This window comes from Centroberyx affinis, unplaced genomic scaffold (genome assembly GCF_046629955.1).
Source record: "Centroberyx affinis isolate AG114_WGS23_722 - 3 ecotype Tasmania unplaced genomic scaffold, CSIRO-AGI_Caff_v1 ptg009394l_1, whole genome shotgun sequence".
Taxonomy (NCBI): domain Eukaryota; kingdom Metazoa; phylum Chordata; class Actinopteri; order Beryciformes; family Berycidae; genus Centroberyx; species Centroberyx affinis.
In genome coordinates this window covers 4644-19141 of record NW_027284512.1, presented here as the reverse complement: position 1 = coordinate 19141, position 14498 = coordinate 4644, and the positions used below count along the sequence as shown (strand labels likewise).

The window sequence follows — 14498 nt, the reverse complement described above, 5'->3', positions numbered from 1 at the left end:
CAAATTCCTAATTCCTAAAAATTTACCATATGATTTGAACACATCTCCAATTAAATTCAGCCTTTTCTCCGTTCTCTAACTCCTAACATTAAGTCTGCATCTAAGAACTTAGGAGTAATCTTCGACTCTAGCCTAAACTTTGAGCAACATAAAAAAAAAAGTAGTCCAGTCAAGCTTTTACCAACTCAGAAATATTTCTAAAATCAGAACAGTTTTATCTTTTAGCGATACAGAGAGAATAATACATGCTTTTATATCCTCATGCCTTGATTATTGCAACGCCTTGAAACGTTACTCACATATCACCCCAATCTTGGCCTCTCTGCACTGGTTACCAGTCACTTTTAGAATCAATTTGAAAGTTTTATTAATTACATACAAGCCTTTACATGGTCTGACGCCCGATTATATCAGTGAACTGCTAACTCCCTACTGTCCCTGGAGGCCTCTCAGGTCCGCCAGTCTTGGTCTTTTGCCTGTCCCAGAGTCTAGGTTAAAATCAAGAGGGGGTTGATCCTTTGCTGCATGGCCCCTAGGCTCTGAACAGCCTCCCACATAGGATCAGGGCCGTTGATTCAGTCCCTGTTTTTAAATCTCGCCTTAAAACACACTTTTACAAAATTGCTTTCCCCAGTGATTAACAGTGGTGCTCCCTACTTGTTAGTGTTCTGTCCAGTTTTTACCATCGTTTTAGCTTTTTAGATTTTCTGTTTTTAGAAAGTGTGTTTTGGCATCCCTGTTCTTGCATTTTATATTTCTGTCTTTATCACTATGTTTTTGTATTTTATCCTTGCTCTTGTATTTTATGCTTTGTTTTACCATTGTGTTCTGGAAAGCACTTTGTGCTCTATGCTTGAAAGGTGCTATACAAATACAATTGATTACTATTATTATTATTATTATTATTATTATTATCATTATTATTATTTATAAACCTTAGCTTTCATCCAGTTTTCATTAATAATCATAATTACATTATCTTCTATCTTTAAAAAAAAATCTATCACCCAAAAGTGTGTTATTTAATTTCCAGTAACTTGGGTTATGTTTATAACTTTCTGTCTTATTGTCTAAAATAATTTGTTAAGGATGTAAGTTTGTGATCTGTAAGTATTGATAGTTCAATTTTGACTTCCTTCACTTTTTCCACTAAATCATTTGAAATAATCCAAAAAGCAATCCTTGATTGTTTAGACAAATCCTTATATGATCCACATAAATTGAACCTTTTCTAACTCACCAAATATCACAACAGTTTAGATTTAAACATAAGTTGTTAAACTCTCCATAAATTCTGTTGTGAATGTGTTGGGAAGCAGTCTGTGTGGGGTCACTGATAGAGTTCCAATCTTCCTCTAGTATTAACTTGGCATTAACGAAGGATTCAATAAAAGAGATGGCTCCAACGAAGAAGGTTTTCTTCCCCTCTTTTCGTGCCGCTTCAGTTCGTAACCACAGCTTGTTGCGGGTGTCCTTGTCTCTCGTAGTGAGATCCTCTCCGAATTAAAATGTATTTGATTGGAGGAATTCTGATCCTTTTGCATGTTTCCAAACCAATTCTTTCGGTGATCTGGATGTGGATCTGGCGGGTCTTGCCAGTCTCCTTTCTGCCAATTCGGTGACTGGGTCAGCGCTGGTTGACTTGACATCTTTGACTTCCGTTTTAACATCCTGGATTTCTTTCCGTGTTTTCCTTCAAAGCTTCAATACTGTCTGCGTTCTTCTTGATCAAAACTGCCAATCTGTCAGCATTTTCCTTCATTTTCTCTGACAGAAGTCTCACAGTGTTGTTTTGGAGTTCGGTGAGCGTTGGTTCTGTCTTGCCTGTTTTTTGGAGCCGGAGTGCATGGAGCCATTGGTGAGGATTCTGGAGGCGGAGTGCATTCACTCGACTTGGCGTAGGAGTATATATGCATATCTCCAGATTTGGTCACATTCATAGTGCCCGACTTAGAAAAGAGCTGCTTGTTTACTTTCTTTTCTGTACTTCTGGTCTCTTGTCAGTCATTGTTATATTTATACTTCACTTCTTCATGCTGGCTATCATTGGCTAACTGTAGCTGTGACTGGATGTAAGCTAGTGTTATGTTTTAGCTTTACCAGTTTGCTTCTCGATGAAATATAGTCCAAAAATCAGGAAACAGATTCCTCTCTGTTGAGATTGAGATAACACAATCTGGTGCTCCGTTGGTCTGTTACATTAGTTTTTTGGTGTGAAAATCACCTTTTGCATTCTAACAGCTGAAAGTGTCGACATCTTTTTTCCTCCCTTTCATCTTGATAGCAATAAATCCACTAGAGGGCAGTAGAGAGTCAAAAGTTTCTGTCCACTGTCGCCATGTTTGTTGTGAACAACAAACGAACATGTCTTCATCGTGTCTCGCTTTAACGTTGAGCATAACAGAGCCTTTTGTTTAGGTATTGCGCAATAGTTTCACTTGAGCTCTTATAAAGGCCAAGGATCTTTCCTCTTTGATTCAGCGGGGGTGTTTTTATTTTCTGCAAGGAAACTTAACAATTCGGTAACCAAAAAGGGCTTTCCTGAAAAAAACCAAAACACTATATGATTGGCACGGTTTGAGATACCAAATCTTTACCAAAGGTAGTCAGGACATGCAGGAACCAGAAACAGGAGTTGTTTCCTCCCCAGCTGTTGGCTTTATACCAGGGACGCTGGAAGTAGGGGTGCTGAGGGGGCTGCAGCACCCCCTACTGGCGGGGTGCTGTAACTGCAAGGCTAAAAAGTTTACTAAACAAATCAATAAAAAACGTTTACTTTTTGAGAGTAGCATTTTAGCGTAAGCAGTCTATAAAACATGGTTCTTTGTTAAATGGTTGAAATCCACCATTTGTTATTTTTTATTATATTTTCTGTGTATCTGCAGAGAACGTTAGAAAGTTAGAACGTGAACATGAGAAAGAAAAGGAGAGAGAGCGAGAGCGGTCTTCAGTGAAAGCCTGTTTGTAAAGCACTGCCTATGGCCTGTTCAGAGGTACTTGTTAATGTTTTCGGTTGCTCTGTGTGTGTGTGTGTGTGTGTGTGTGTGTGTGTGTGTGTGTGTGTGATAAAGTTCAAGTGTCTTGTTCTATTGACCCGTAGCGTGGCTGTGGCTCACTCAACAATAAATCGTCTTCTGATTAGGAATAAACCTGCATCCCGTGTGTGAACTGTCCATAGCTGAATATGGCACTATGCTGCTTTGACATGCAGCGTGTTGGTGTTACAGTTTGCTGTCTGTTGTTTAGTTGTGTAAAATGTTCTAAAACTGGTGTAAAATGTTGGCCATTCAAACTCTGACTGACTTCCAGCGTCCCTGCTTTATACTTGTTGTTGAATATAAGTATCACACACTGCACCATTTATAATTTTTGAGACAAAGAGCTTTTCTTAACACTAGTGAAAAAAGGCCAATGGAATGGAAACACTGTGAATGTGAAGTTCTGGTCTGAGTTCAGAGTCACACCAGCTGAACATTCCTCTGCTAAAACCTTCTGCTGCGGCTCCAGCTCTGTCATCATCAGGACTCTGTTTTACTCAGCCAAGTGTCCATACGTCCAAACGTTCCAATCACACCCCGTGTCTTCAATTATTTCTTATTGAAACGGACTTTGAGTCATTTAGACTGATACATGTTGATAGGCTGCTATAAAAATGTTTTGAATGATTAAGACCATCATTGCACTTTTTTTTTACCTGAACTTGCCTGCCTGAGTGTTCCTACAGACATTTATTTTGCAATAAAAAAAAAAAAATCCCATATAGAGCATAGCTCGAAAATCCGACATGACTTGAATGCATCTCATCCTGGAAAGCATCTGATTTCTTCTAAATCACGTGGCACAGAGGCGTGCCTCCGTCAGAGGAGACATTTGATTGGCTCCCAGCAGAGCCCTATAGAGAGACCTAACCCTAACCCTCTCTCTATGGCTCTGGCTCCCAGTTTGAAAACACTGGACGCCTCTGTTTTGTTTTGTTTTCTGTCCGGGTAGAAACACGTGTCCTTTATTCGTTTAGTTCCGCTGACGATAAAAACAGTAACATCTTCGACTTCAGACTCGCTTCTGTCTTGTCAGCTGTTTGCTCCCCGCATCAAACTGAGCGGATGAAGTCTTTACAGCTTCTGAGCGCACAAACAGGACGGGACGGCTGTTTACGTTTGATTTCAGCCTGTGATGCATTATGGGAGAGAGAATGTCAATAACGTGTCCTGTCACATCGGTAATGATGAACAGATCAGAGGGACTGGCGCTGCACGTAGAGGAAGATAACGAATAGAGAATGTTTCGTTGATTTCAGGACTAGTTGGGTTTTCTGAACACTTAACAAAGACACTTTTGCATCAGAGGCTCTTCAGACATTTCGCCCACACACTGAGCAGCAGACTGCACACGAAACAGAAACAGACCGACCGACAATATCAACCATAGAGCCGCTGCTCTACAATAACAATAATAATAAACTTAAAGAATTATATATAATCTATTTGATGATTATTTTAGCAAAATTTCATATTCATAAATCCAAATTTAGCCATTCTAAACCTTTATTTATAGTATTCGAAAATGAAACCAAACAGTACGATAGATAAATAAGAAAGCTGCAAAAACATCTATTTGTGTTTTTTGTTTAATGTTTTCATTTGGAAGATTCCCCCCGGCTCTGATGTTGTTTTGTCTGTATTAATGACTTCTTTGTTTATATGTGACTTCTATTGTCAATAAAGATGTAAAAAAAAATAAAATAAAAAAAAGCCGCTCCTGTCGCGGGGCTAAAACATAAATAAATAAATAGGGTCATATTCAACTCGCCTATCATAAACCGACATATAGTAAAGAGGACAATTTTAAAGCCTTTTTTTTTGTCCTTTATAAATTTCAGGACTAGAAAACACAGCGAGCAGCAACTCTGCAGAGCGGGGAGTGAAAGTGACGTCAGCTCACAGAGTCTGCGCACTTCTCTCTCTGTCTCTGGCTGATTCTCAGGCGCCTCCCTGATATATAAACAGCAAGCTGAGGGGAAAACCCACAGAGCCTCAGCAGAAGACTCCTACAGCAACACATCCGCTCCGCACGGCCCCGCCCCCCCCATGGCTAAGTTTCGATCTGCGACATTCTTGGCTCTGGGCATCTTGCAGCAGCTGGCGTCTTCCTCTGCCGGTGAGTCATTTGAATGTGTACATGGCTGTGGGCAAATCCAGCTGGGCGGAGAGGGGGCGGGCAGGGGGGGGGGGGGGCAGTGCACCCAGTCAAAACAGAGGCTGATTGAAGCAACGGTGCAGCACCAGAATGTTTTGCAGTAGTGCAGCACGTGACCTGGGCAGGTAATAAAGCTAAGAATCCAAAGTGGCAGATGTCACGTCATCCAAATTCTGCATCACAAGTTTCCAGCTTGTTCTGCTGATCAGTGAAGTGAAATGAAACTTGTTCACCTCCAGGCTCCGCTATTTGGAAACCCGACCCGTCCCCGGGATGATCCGTCTCCCGTGTCCCTGAAGGCTGCGCGCGGAAGAGCAGTCTGCTGTGCACTAAAGCTCAGTGTAGCTATTTGGTAAGACGCTGGGCAACATTTGAAGGTGCGCAAGATGTAGTCAGGGTTCCCACATTGGAAGAGGAAGAGGTGTGCGTAATTGCGTAATTGCGCAGCGCTTTGAAAATGCGCAGCCGCAGCCCTCTAATTACAAGCTGCAGATGGAACGTGCGTATTGGGATTTCATCAAACATAAATATATCTCACGAGCCGTTGTGAATGGCAGATGTTATGCGAATCAGCTCTTAGTGCAGACTACAGACGACAGTTCCCTTTTACCTTTGAGAGTTCAAGAAATGCGACTCCGCCCACATGCCCGAACTGCTGTTTATCAGTGTGATTACGTCATAGTTCTAATCTCCACATATCTTACTGTGCTTATAGCCTGATTACTGCGGCTATGCGCAGAGTCGCAACAACATAACCTAATCAGAGTCTGCGCATGTAAACAGAGTGGCGCCTGGCAGTCTCGATAAGCCTCCGCCTCCCTCCGGTTTCCGTGCCAGTCGTTGCCAGTTGTTTTTATTTGCAGCGTCATATTTCATACGAACATAAATCAGTCGTCAGCAACACAATTTAATGTGAGGTTGGATGAGCTGGACTGGAGAAGAGTCATGATGTTTATATTGGCAGTGTTGAAGAGTTTGGGTCCAAAATATATAAATATTAACATTATTATTATTATTACTAATACTGTTATTATTGTTATTATTAGTAGTAGTGTTGTTGTTGATGGTGGTATTATTGTTTATGTTTTAATTATAAATAATTAGCCTACTATCTATATGTCATTGTGGGACTAGACACTAGAAAATGTAGCCTATGAATAATTTAATAATTATTAATAATAATAATAATAATAATTAAATATTATCATTACATAATGACAAATGTATTCATCAAATATTTATGATTTTTTGTATGTAATTTGGAGAATATGTAGGTTATTTTGTTTTCATTGATTAATAGGCTGTTTTTATTTTATAGATTATTGTCTCAAATATACTTATTAGAAATATTTACAAAATTCCCAAATAATTAACAGCAGAACATGAAACCAGATGATGGTTGTTTTTAAAGGATAGTAGGGCAACTGCTTCCTTCTACAACCTGGATCTCTAGATTTTAAAAGATGAACTAGAGGTAATCTTTTATCTTTTTTTCTTCAAAAGGAGATCTAGTATTTTGGAATATGATTTTTCTGGTGGATTTCAGGTGAGTTAACGTGGCCTCTGGCGGCCATATTGGAGGTCCTCAGCGCTTGACAACAACAGATGAGAACCAATGTTTCAGCTGTTTCAACAATATGGAATAGACTCAAATTCAGGCTTCATCGTAAAACGGCTCAATAAGGCAAATAAATATTTAACATTGATGAAAAAAATATTTTTTCCCCCAGGTATGTGGCACCATGAGAACTAGCAATGGTGAAAAGAGGAATACAATTTACATAAATTTGATTTTTTTTAAATAAATTAATACAGTGGGGAAAATAACTCTTTACTAGAGCCCAAAAAGAATGTCTAGAAAACATAGGGAAAAATTTTTTTAAAAAATCATCAAGGTCTGAATTTATCACCCAAATTTGGGTGATTTTTCTTTTACTGGGAATGGATAATTTCATCACTCATGCAATAATTGATCAGATGGTTGATCAGACAGGGCTTAGTGAAACTGTGTGTATCACAGTCTTCATCAGCTAACACTTTAATAGGAATAAGTAGCATTTTTTATTTATTTATACAGTTTAAAGTTACAGGCACAGTGCACATTAATAGACATTTCTGTAAATGTGCCAGTTTAGCCACCTTGGCTAATTTTGAACTGCAGCCCCTGGGCAGGTGTGATGACAGCTACAAAAGACACATAAAATACATTTGTAGTATTGTTTTTTTTTGTTTTTTTTTAACATGGGAAGCCAGTGAAGAGACCAGAAGAAGGGAGAGACGTGGGAGAACAGTTTCTAAATGTCGGATGAGATGTCAGGTCGTGTTGGGGCAGAAAGCGGGCGGGTAAAAGACCTGCTGTGCCAGTCCGACCTCATTCACTGCTGCACATCAAACCTGATTGGCTGAATTGAGTAATAACAAACACAAGACTTGCATAATCCCCCTTGCTCTTGCCAACTGTGGCAGTTGCTCATGTAACTGTGGGTGTGTTCACCGCCCAAACCAAACAGTTTTGTTGTCGAAGTCAACAAAAACTCTGGAGTAAACAACGCCAACTTTTGAACTCTCCTTTTCTTCTGAATCAAACTTTAGTCTTTTGTCTTTCCATGAATAAAAGTTCACCGAAACTTGCAGGCTGGTCAAAAGGTTGATAGCAAACAGATGGAAGGAGGTAGAGAAGGAGGTATGGGAGGAGGTAGAAAAGGAGGGATGGAAGGAGGTAGAGAAGGAGGGATGGAAGGAGGTAGAGAATGAGGTAGAGGAGGGATGGAAGGAGGTAGAGAAGGAGGGATGGAAGGAGGTAGAAAAGGAGGGATGGCAGGAGGTACAGAACGAGGTAGAGGAGGGATGGAAGGAGGTAGAGAAGGAGGGATGGAAGAAGGTAGAGAAGGAGGGATGGAAGGAGGTAGAAAAGGAGGGATGGCAGGAGGTACAGAACGAGGTAGAGGAGGGATGGAAGGAGGTAGAGAAGGAGGGATGGAAGAAGGTAGAGAAGGAGGGATGGAAGGAGGTAGAGAAGGAGGGATGGAAGGAGGTACAGAAGGAAGGATGGAAGGAGGTAGAGAATGAGGTAGAGGAGGGATGGAAGGAGGTAGAGAAGGAGGGATGGAAGGAGGTACATAAGGAAGGATGGAAGGAGGTATAGAATGAGGTAGAGGAGGGATGGAAGGAGGTAGAGAAGGAGGGATGGAGGGAGGTAGAAAAGGAGGGATGGAAGGCGGTAGAAAAGGAGGGATGGAAGGAGGTAGAGAATGAGGTAGAGGAGGGATGGAAGGAGGGATGGAAGGAGGTAGAGAAGGGGGGGTGGAAGGAGGTAGAGGAGGGATGGAAGGAGGTAGAAAAGGAGGGATGAAAGAAGTTAGAGAAGGAGGGATGGAAGGAGTTAGAGAATGAGGTAGAGAAGGAGGGATGGAAGGAGGTAGAGACTGTAGAGGAGATCAGATCAAATGAAAAACCCACTGGAACGTTATCGTTAGAGAGATATTGAACTGCAGTGGAGCATTTCCATCTTGATTCACTGAGGGGAAATTCTCTCTCTCTCTCTTTCTCTCTCTCTCTTTCTCTGTCTCTTTCTTTCTCTCTCTCTCTCTCTCTTTCTCTTTCTCTTTCCTCTGTCTGGTTGGGCAGCGCAGCAGGTAGGAGTTCAGTGTCCGGTCTCATGAGGGATCGCAGCCTCACTCTCCACCAACTTGGATCAACTTTATCATGACCGATGTGTTGGGAGATTCATTTTAGTCTGGAGCCCTATTCACATGCTAGCATCATGTGGGGTCATCATGTAATTAATGAATTAACTCCCAAACCTCTGCCTTCCATGAAATTAACTGAAACCACTGATGCCCCGGATACAACTGTATAATGTCCAGATTTTATTCCATGTGCAGTGAAGCTTTCTGATGAGGTTTCCCGATGTGAATGACTGTTTCTGATGCTTATGTTCTTAATGTGTTGTAGATATGTAGATGTTGTTTGCCTCTGTCTCTTGTGAACAATGTATATTTTATCACCTGGCTGCAAAAACTATTTCCCCATTGGGGACAATAAAGTTGAAGTCACTTTCAAACTTGAAATTTGTTCTTTACAATGCAGTCAAACCTTCCTCCGTAGAATCGACTACTGCCTCCGTTTCCCATGACAGCAGGAAGATAGAAATGTTTGGAGTTTGATTCGCACAGGATTAGTATTATCAACGGACCTCTGTCTGCGCCAAAATACAGGAGGAAATTTGCTTTAAGATTTTTTTACTTTACAAATTAGATACATGGCAGATTCGCATGGGATTAAAATCACAGATGATTTCCACAGTTATTAAAAATCACTGGACGTCCACAGGTAATGCGGGTCCTGTGTGAATGGGGCTTATGTCAAATGTGAGTGCTGACAACGGGTCCTGACTGTCGAGTCCTTTTGAGTTTCAACTGGTAAAAACTGTGAAAGGTCAAAAGTATTTTATAATGGAAGAATTATGACTTTTCTCCTCTGGGTTTTTTTGTCCCATTGTACTTTAGGCCTGCAGGAGCTGACAGCGCGCCCAGGACAGGATGTCACTCTGAAGTGTCGGGGTCCCAACGATGTCCCCATCATTGCATTAGAGTGGACCAGACCGGACCTGGAGCAACCAGAATACGTCTTCTTTTACCGAGACGAACGCTCAGACCCGACCTACCAGAATCCGTCTTTTGAGGACCGGGTGGAGCTGCTGGACAGAGAGATGAAGAACGGCGACATGTCTTTGATTCTTAAGAACGTGAGCGGAGACGACAGCGGGACATACGAGTGTCGCTGTCTAACAGGCGGAACAAGTCGCAGAAAGAGAGCCAATCTTCAGACTGAGCCCAGCAGCATCATCAGCCTCTCAGTTGAAGAACAAGTTCAGGAGGAAGTTTTGCTGCAGTTTGCTGCAGGTTGGTGACCGGGTCTGAAGAGGCACTGGACGGAAATATAAGATGGATGATAATATATGTACATGTTTAGAAAATGTTTTGTAAAACTATAGTAGATAAAGACTTGTCTAAATGGTTTTGTGAAACTACAGTAGAGGCCTTTCAGCTGATGTCACCTCCCTGTGGCGGCCATCTTGGAGGTCCTCAGCTCTGAACAGCTGACTGTGTTTCTGTCTCAACAGAATTGAACAGACGGTTAATTTCTGTCTGTTTCTGACTGAACTGATCATTTCATCACTGATCCATCTGATTGATTTAGTGTTTAGATAATGTCAGCTTGTTAGCTAGCTAACCATAGCATCTGGTCAGCTAACCATCACTGTCTTGTTGTTAACACATCTGATTAGCACACTAGCTAACGTAGCTAGTAGCAGCTAGCGTTAGCGTGTTCACATTAACATCAGTGTGTTTGCTGGCTAGTTAGCTAGCTAAGCTAGCTAACAGTTTGTTCAGGTTAACTGAGCTGACTCTTCTCAAGCTACAACTCTTCATGTTTTGGAGTAGAGACTAGGGCTAAAGACAAGACAGTTTACTGTGTCACAGTAACCTACATTTGGAAACAAATCCACCTTATCACACTATTCACTTTTACTGAGAACGTTACTGAATGGATCTACAGCCACACCACAACAAGCTGACTCAGCTGCTCTCTGCTGACAGCTGCTTCACACACATTTACACTTTATTCACTAACACACAGTTCTACAGTGTTCCTCCATCACAGCTGGTTGGTAGATTTGTGGTGTGACTGCAAAGCCTCTGTAGATATCTTAATGAAGATAGTTATATAAATGGTTTTATAAAACTGCAGCAGATAACAGGTGATGTGAGTCGATGGAGAAAGCTGCTTAATGTTTTGAGTTTGATGATGAGGAAATGGAGGTTTTTCTCCCGGCTCGTCATGATTTACCTGACAGATCTGTTTTCTGCTTTTCAGATACCATGGCTGCGCATGCCAGGGCTTCACCTGCCGGGGATGGATATGTTGGAGTGGTAGTGGGACTGGTAGTGGTTGCAGTGGTTGCTTGTATGGTTGCTGCTGTCCTTCTAATGCACAGAAAATGTAGGGACAGAGATGGACGTATGGGCACAAAAAAACAAATGGACAAGAACTCAGACCCGACTCCTGCTGATGAAGCCTGTGCCCAGCTTGTCTGAGATGTCATAGACACACAAACACACACACACACATTCTCAGGTAGACGTATTAAAGGATAACGCTGGTGTTTTTTAATGCATTTCTTACCGTCAACAAAAACAAAATCAGTGATGAATTTGTTTTGCCAACAAGTCTGGTCCATGTATCTGGTCCCAGTGCAGCCATGTCCCAGCAGCCATAGAACTCCTTTGTATTAAAAATCGATTAAAAACCCGTCACAGAGCCATGCTGCTGCTCTGCAGCATATTTCATCATCACCATGCACCGGGCCGGACCACTTTTTCCTCAAACGACTTAATAAGCCGACTGGAAACACTTTACGATCTCAGGAAAGTAGTTCCGTAGCACAGAAAATAGTCCCCGGCGTAATGAAGAATTTGTTCCTATTTGAATTTGATTTGGTAAAAACTACAACAGCCTGACTTTTCGTGGTAATGATTTTTAAAATGTAAACTATGTCTTTGTGAGCTGGATTTAAAGGTTTTTATCTTACAGTTGGAGCCGATGACTTCCGGGTTGACGGCTAAAAACGGAACGTGGGAAGTCAGAAAGGAACGAGAGGAGAGCAAACGCATTGTTGATGTTGTTATTTTCATAGGATCTGTTGACGGTAAGAAATGCATTAAAAAACACCGGCCTTATCCTTTAATAGTCTACCTGAGAGTGTGTGTCCTGCTTGTTGTGTGTGTGTGTGTGTGTGTGTGAGTCTAGCCGTGCAGTAACCAGGAGGCAGTCCTGTTCCGGTTCCCAACAGCAGATTCCTGTGTTAAAAAGCCTGGGCAAGAGCAGAGACTGTGCCGCTCCTGAGCTAACAGCGCTATGCATGACAAACGCCAGCACCACAGCTCCTGCATCACATCGCTAGCTTGTCTGGGAAGCTAAGCAGGTCTGGCTGTGGTTAGTCCTTGGATGGGAGACCACCTGGTGCTGGAAGTGGTGTTGGAGGACCAGTAGGAGGTGCTCTTCCCTCCGGTCTCATGGATAATATCCCCAACGCCCCAGGGCAGAGACAGGGACTCTGTCCTGTGAGTGAGCACCGTCCTTCGGATGAGACGTTAAACCGAGGTCCTGACGCAGAGTAGGGGTGTAACCCCGGGGCAAAATGCCCGAACAGGCCTTCCTTCCATCATGGCCACCTAATCATCCCTCGTTACCTAATTGGCTCTTTCAGTCCTCTACTCTCCACTGAGAGAGCTGATGTGTGGTGAGCGCTGTGGTGCAAACTGGCTGCCGTGCATCACCCAGGGATATGTGAAGCGCTTTGAGTACTTACAAAAGCACTATATAAATGTAATCAATTATTATTATTAAGTAGGTGTTGAGCTCAGATTCCAACAGAATTAGCTTCCCTGGCTGTCAGAGGGAGATGGGTCCAGAGCAGGAGGTTTTCTTGACTCTAGGGACAGTGAGGTAAGCTGCGTCCTGCAGTGTGACGATATATAAGCTAACACAAGCACTTTAAAGTCACTGTAATGTGATCAGACTTTCTACTTATTGTAAATATTCTGGCAGCAGCATTTTGTGAGCTGAAGGCTTTTAATACTGCAGGCAGGTAGGCCAGAGGATGAGAATGATTCTGTAATCCCGTGTCAGAGTTTCAGCACCAGACAAATTTAGCCAAAGGACGAATTTTATTATTGTGGATTCCGGTCTCAATTTTAAAAAACCATATTCAAGGCATTACAAGACCAGCTATTTCTCATCTTAAAAATAGAGCCAATATAAGGGTCTTCAAAATCAAAATCTGACTTTTCTCCGGTCTCCCAACAAAACTCCGGAGCGGTTCCGGCTCATTCAGGATGAAACCGAAACACATGACACCAGTTCTCACATGGCTGCATCGGCTCCCAGGTTAAATTCTGCTCCTTGTCTATAAAACACTAAACGTCTCGGCTCCAAAATAAGACAAGATGAGATTGCACTTTATTGATCCCCTGGGGGAAATTCAGGTTTATAATAAAAAATAAAAAAAACACTGGAGAAAAGATGTAAGGCAATGACGGTAAATATAACTCGATAAAAAAATATAAAATTAGTAACAAAGTGTCTAAAGTAATAACTCCTGTGTAAGTTTGAGTCCACAATACATTTCATATACTTGTATATAGCTTTGGGATACTAAAAGGTTCTTAGTTCTTAGTTGTTGGATGGTGGTCAATTGCAAATGGAACCTTGGAAAAGGTTCTTTGTGGAACCAGAAATGGTTCTCTTATGACATCACTTCGCATAAGTTGGCACCTTTTATTTTTCAGTGTGCAGCGTGAAAACTAGTCTGGTGAAGCTCTCTGCTGTCGTCTGTTCTGAAAACATTCCTTTCACTAAATCATCTGTGTTTGGTATAACAGCTGTTCTTATTTGTATTACTCTGTTGCATCTTTCTTTCTGTATTTTGAATAGTTTGAATGTAATTTGTGTATGAAAAAAATGTTTTCAGCCTTCAGACCTTTACATTGCAGCTCATTTGTATCAAACACAAGAGGGTCACTTTGTGTTGAAAAGTGGTGGGGACATAAGGACATAAGTGCTCAGATGAAAAAACATTTTTTAAACCGTCTTCTGCGATTTTAGGCAAAGTAATGGGGGGGGATCGGTATGAGGTCAGAGTAGATAATTATGGTGAGAAAAAAAATAGCATAACGGGGCATCAAAAGGGCAAAACCTAGACTACTACAGAGTCGACAATATGAAACCACACAAGTTCAGTCTTCCATCTGCTTCACATCCAGCTGCAACACAAGTCAAGTATTTGTTAAAGTTACTGATCGGCACATTCACGTTTTTGGGTTATTTTAGAATCAGTGGGCTAGGGGGAGATTTTTTTAGTTTTAGCTTCTGTTACTTGTTTTGGACAATGCGCATTTGTTTCTTCTATATTTACATTATATTTGCATTGTATGTTTTCTTATTGTGCAAATAAACCTCATTCTCAAAGCGTTCTCATTTGTTAGTTAGTGTCACATTTCTTGGTGCAAGCTATTTTTCAGAACATTTTTAACAAATTATGCTTTTAAAAAGTGATGGGGACAAAATCGGCCGTTTCAAAAAGTGGTGGGGACATGTCTCCAGGGTGCCCAGTGTAAATGACACCTATGATCAAACATTTGATACAAAACCCCTTCATTTTATCCCTGAAATGTCATTTCTCATTACATAAGCATTAATTATATCGGTATATTTCCTGCAGCAACAGTTTATCTTTT

The 14498-nt window shown here is 41.5% G+C and overlaps 1 protein-coding gene across 1 annotated transcript; it reads left to right on the top strand.

Annotated features, from left to right (window-relative positions):
- Nucleotides 1-2613: 2613 nt before the first annotated feature.
- Nucleotides 2614-14234, top strand: LOC139640408 (uncharacterized). Its single transcript, XM_071514605.1, has 4 exons — nt 2614-2725; nt 4984-5157; nt 9705-10100; nt 11077-14234. Exons 1-4 carry the CDS (start codon nt 2614-2616, stop codon nt 11295-11297), a joined length of 903 nt encoding a protein of 300 aa, XP_071370706.1. The 3' UTR covers nt 11298-14234.
- Nucleotides 14235-14498: the final 264 nt, after the last annotated feature.

Bases quoted from the DNA above. Each gene is read 5' to 3' on its own strand.
- LOC139640408 (XM_071514605.1), top strand. From the start codon at position 2,614: ATGCAGGAACCAGAAACAGGAGTTGTTTCCTCCCCAGCTGTTGGCTTT. The intron at 2,726-4,983 runs GTAACTGCAAGG...GCTGATTCTCAG, and splicing joins CCCCCTACTGGCGGGGTGCT to GCGCCTCCCTGATATATAAA. The intron at 10,101-11,076 runs GTTGGTGACCGG...TCTGCTTTTCAG, and splicing joins TTTGCTGCAGTTTGCTGCAG to ATACCATGGCTGCGCATGCC.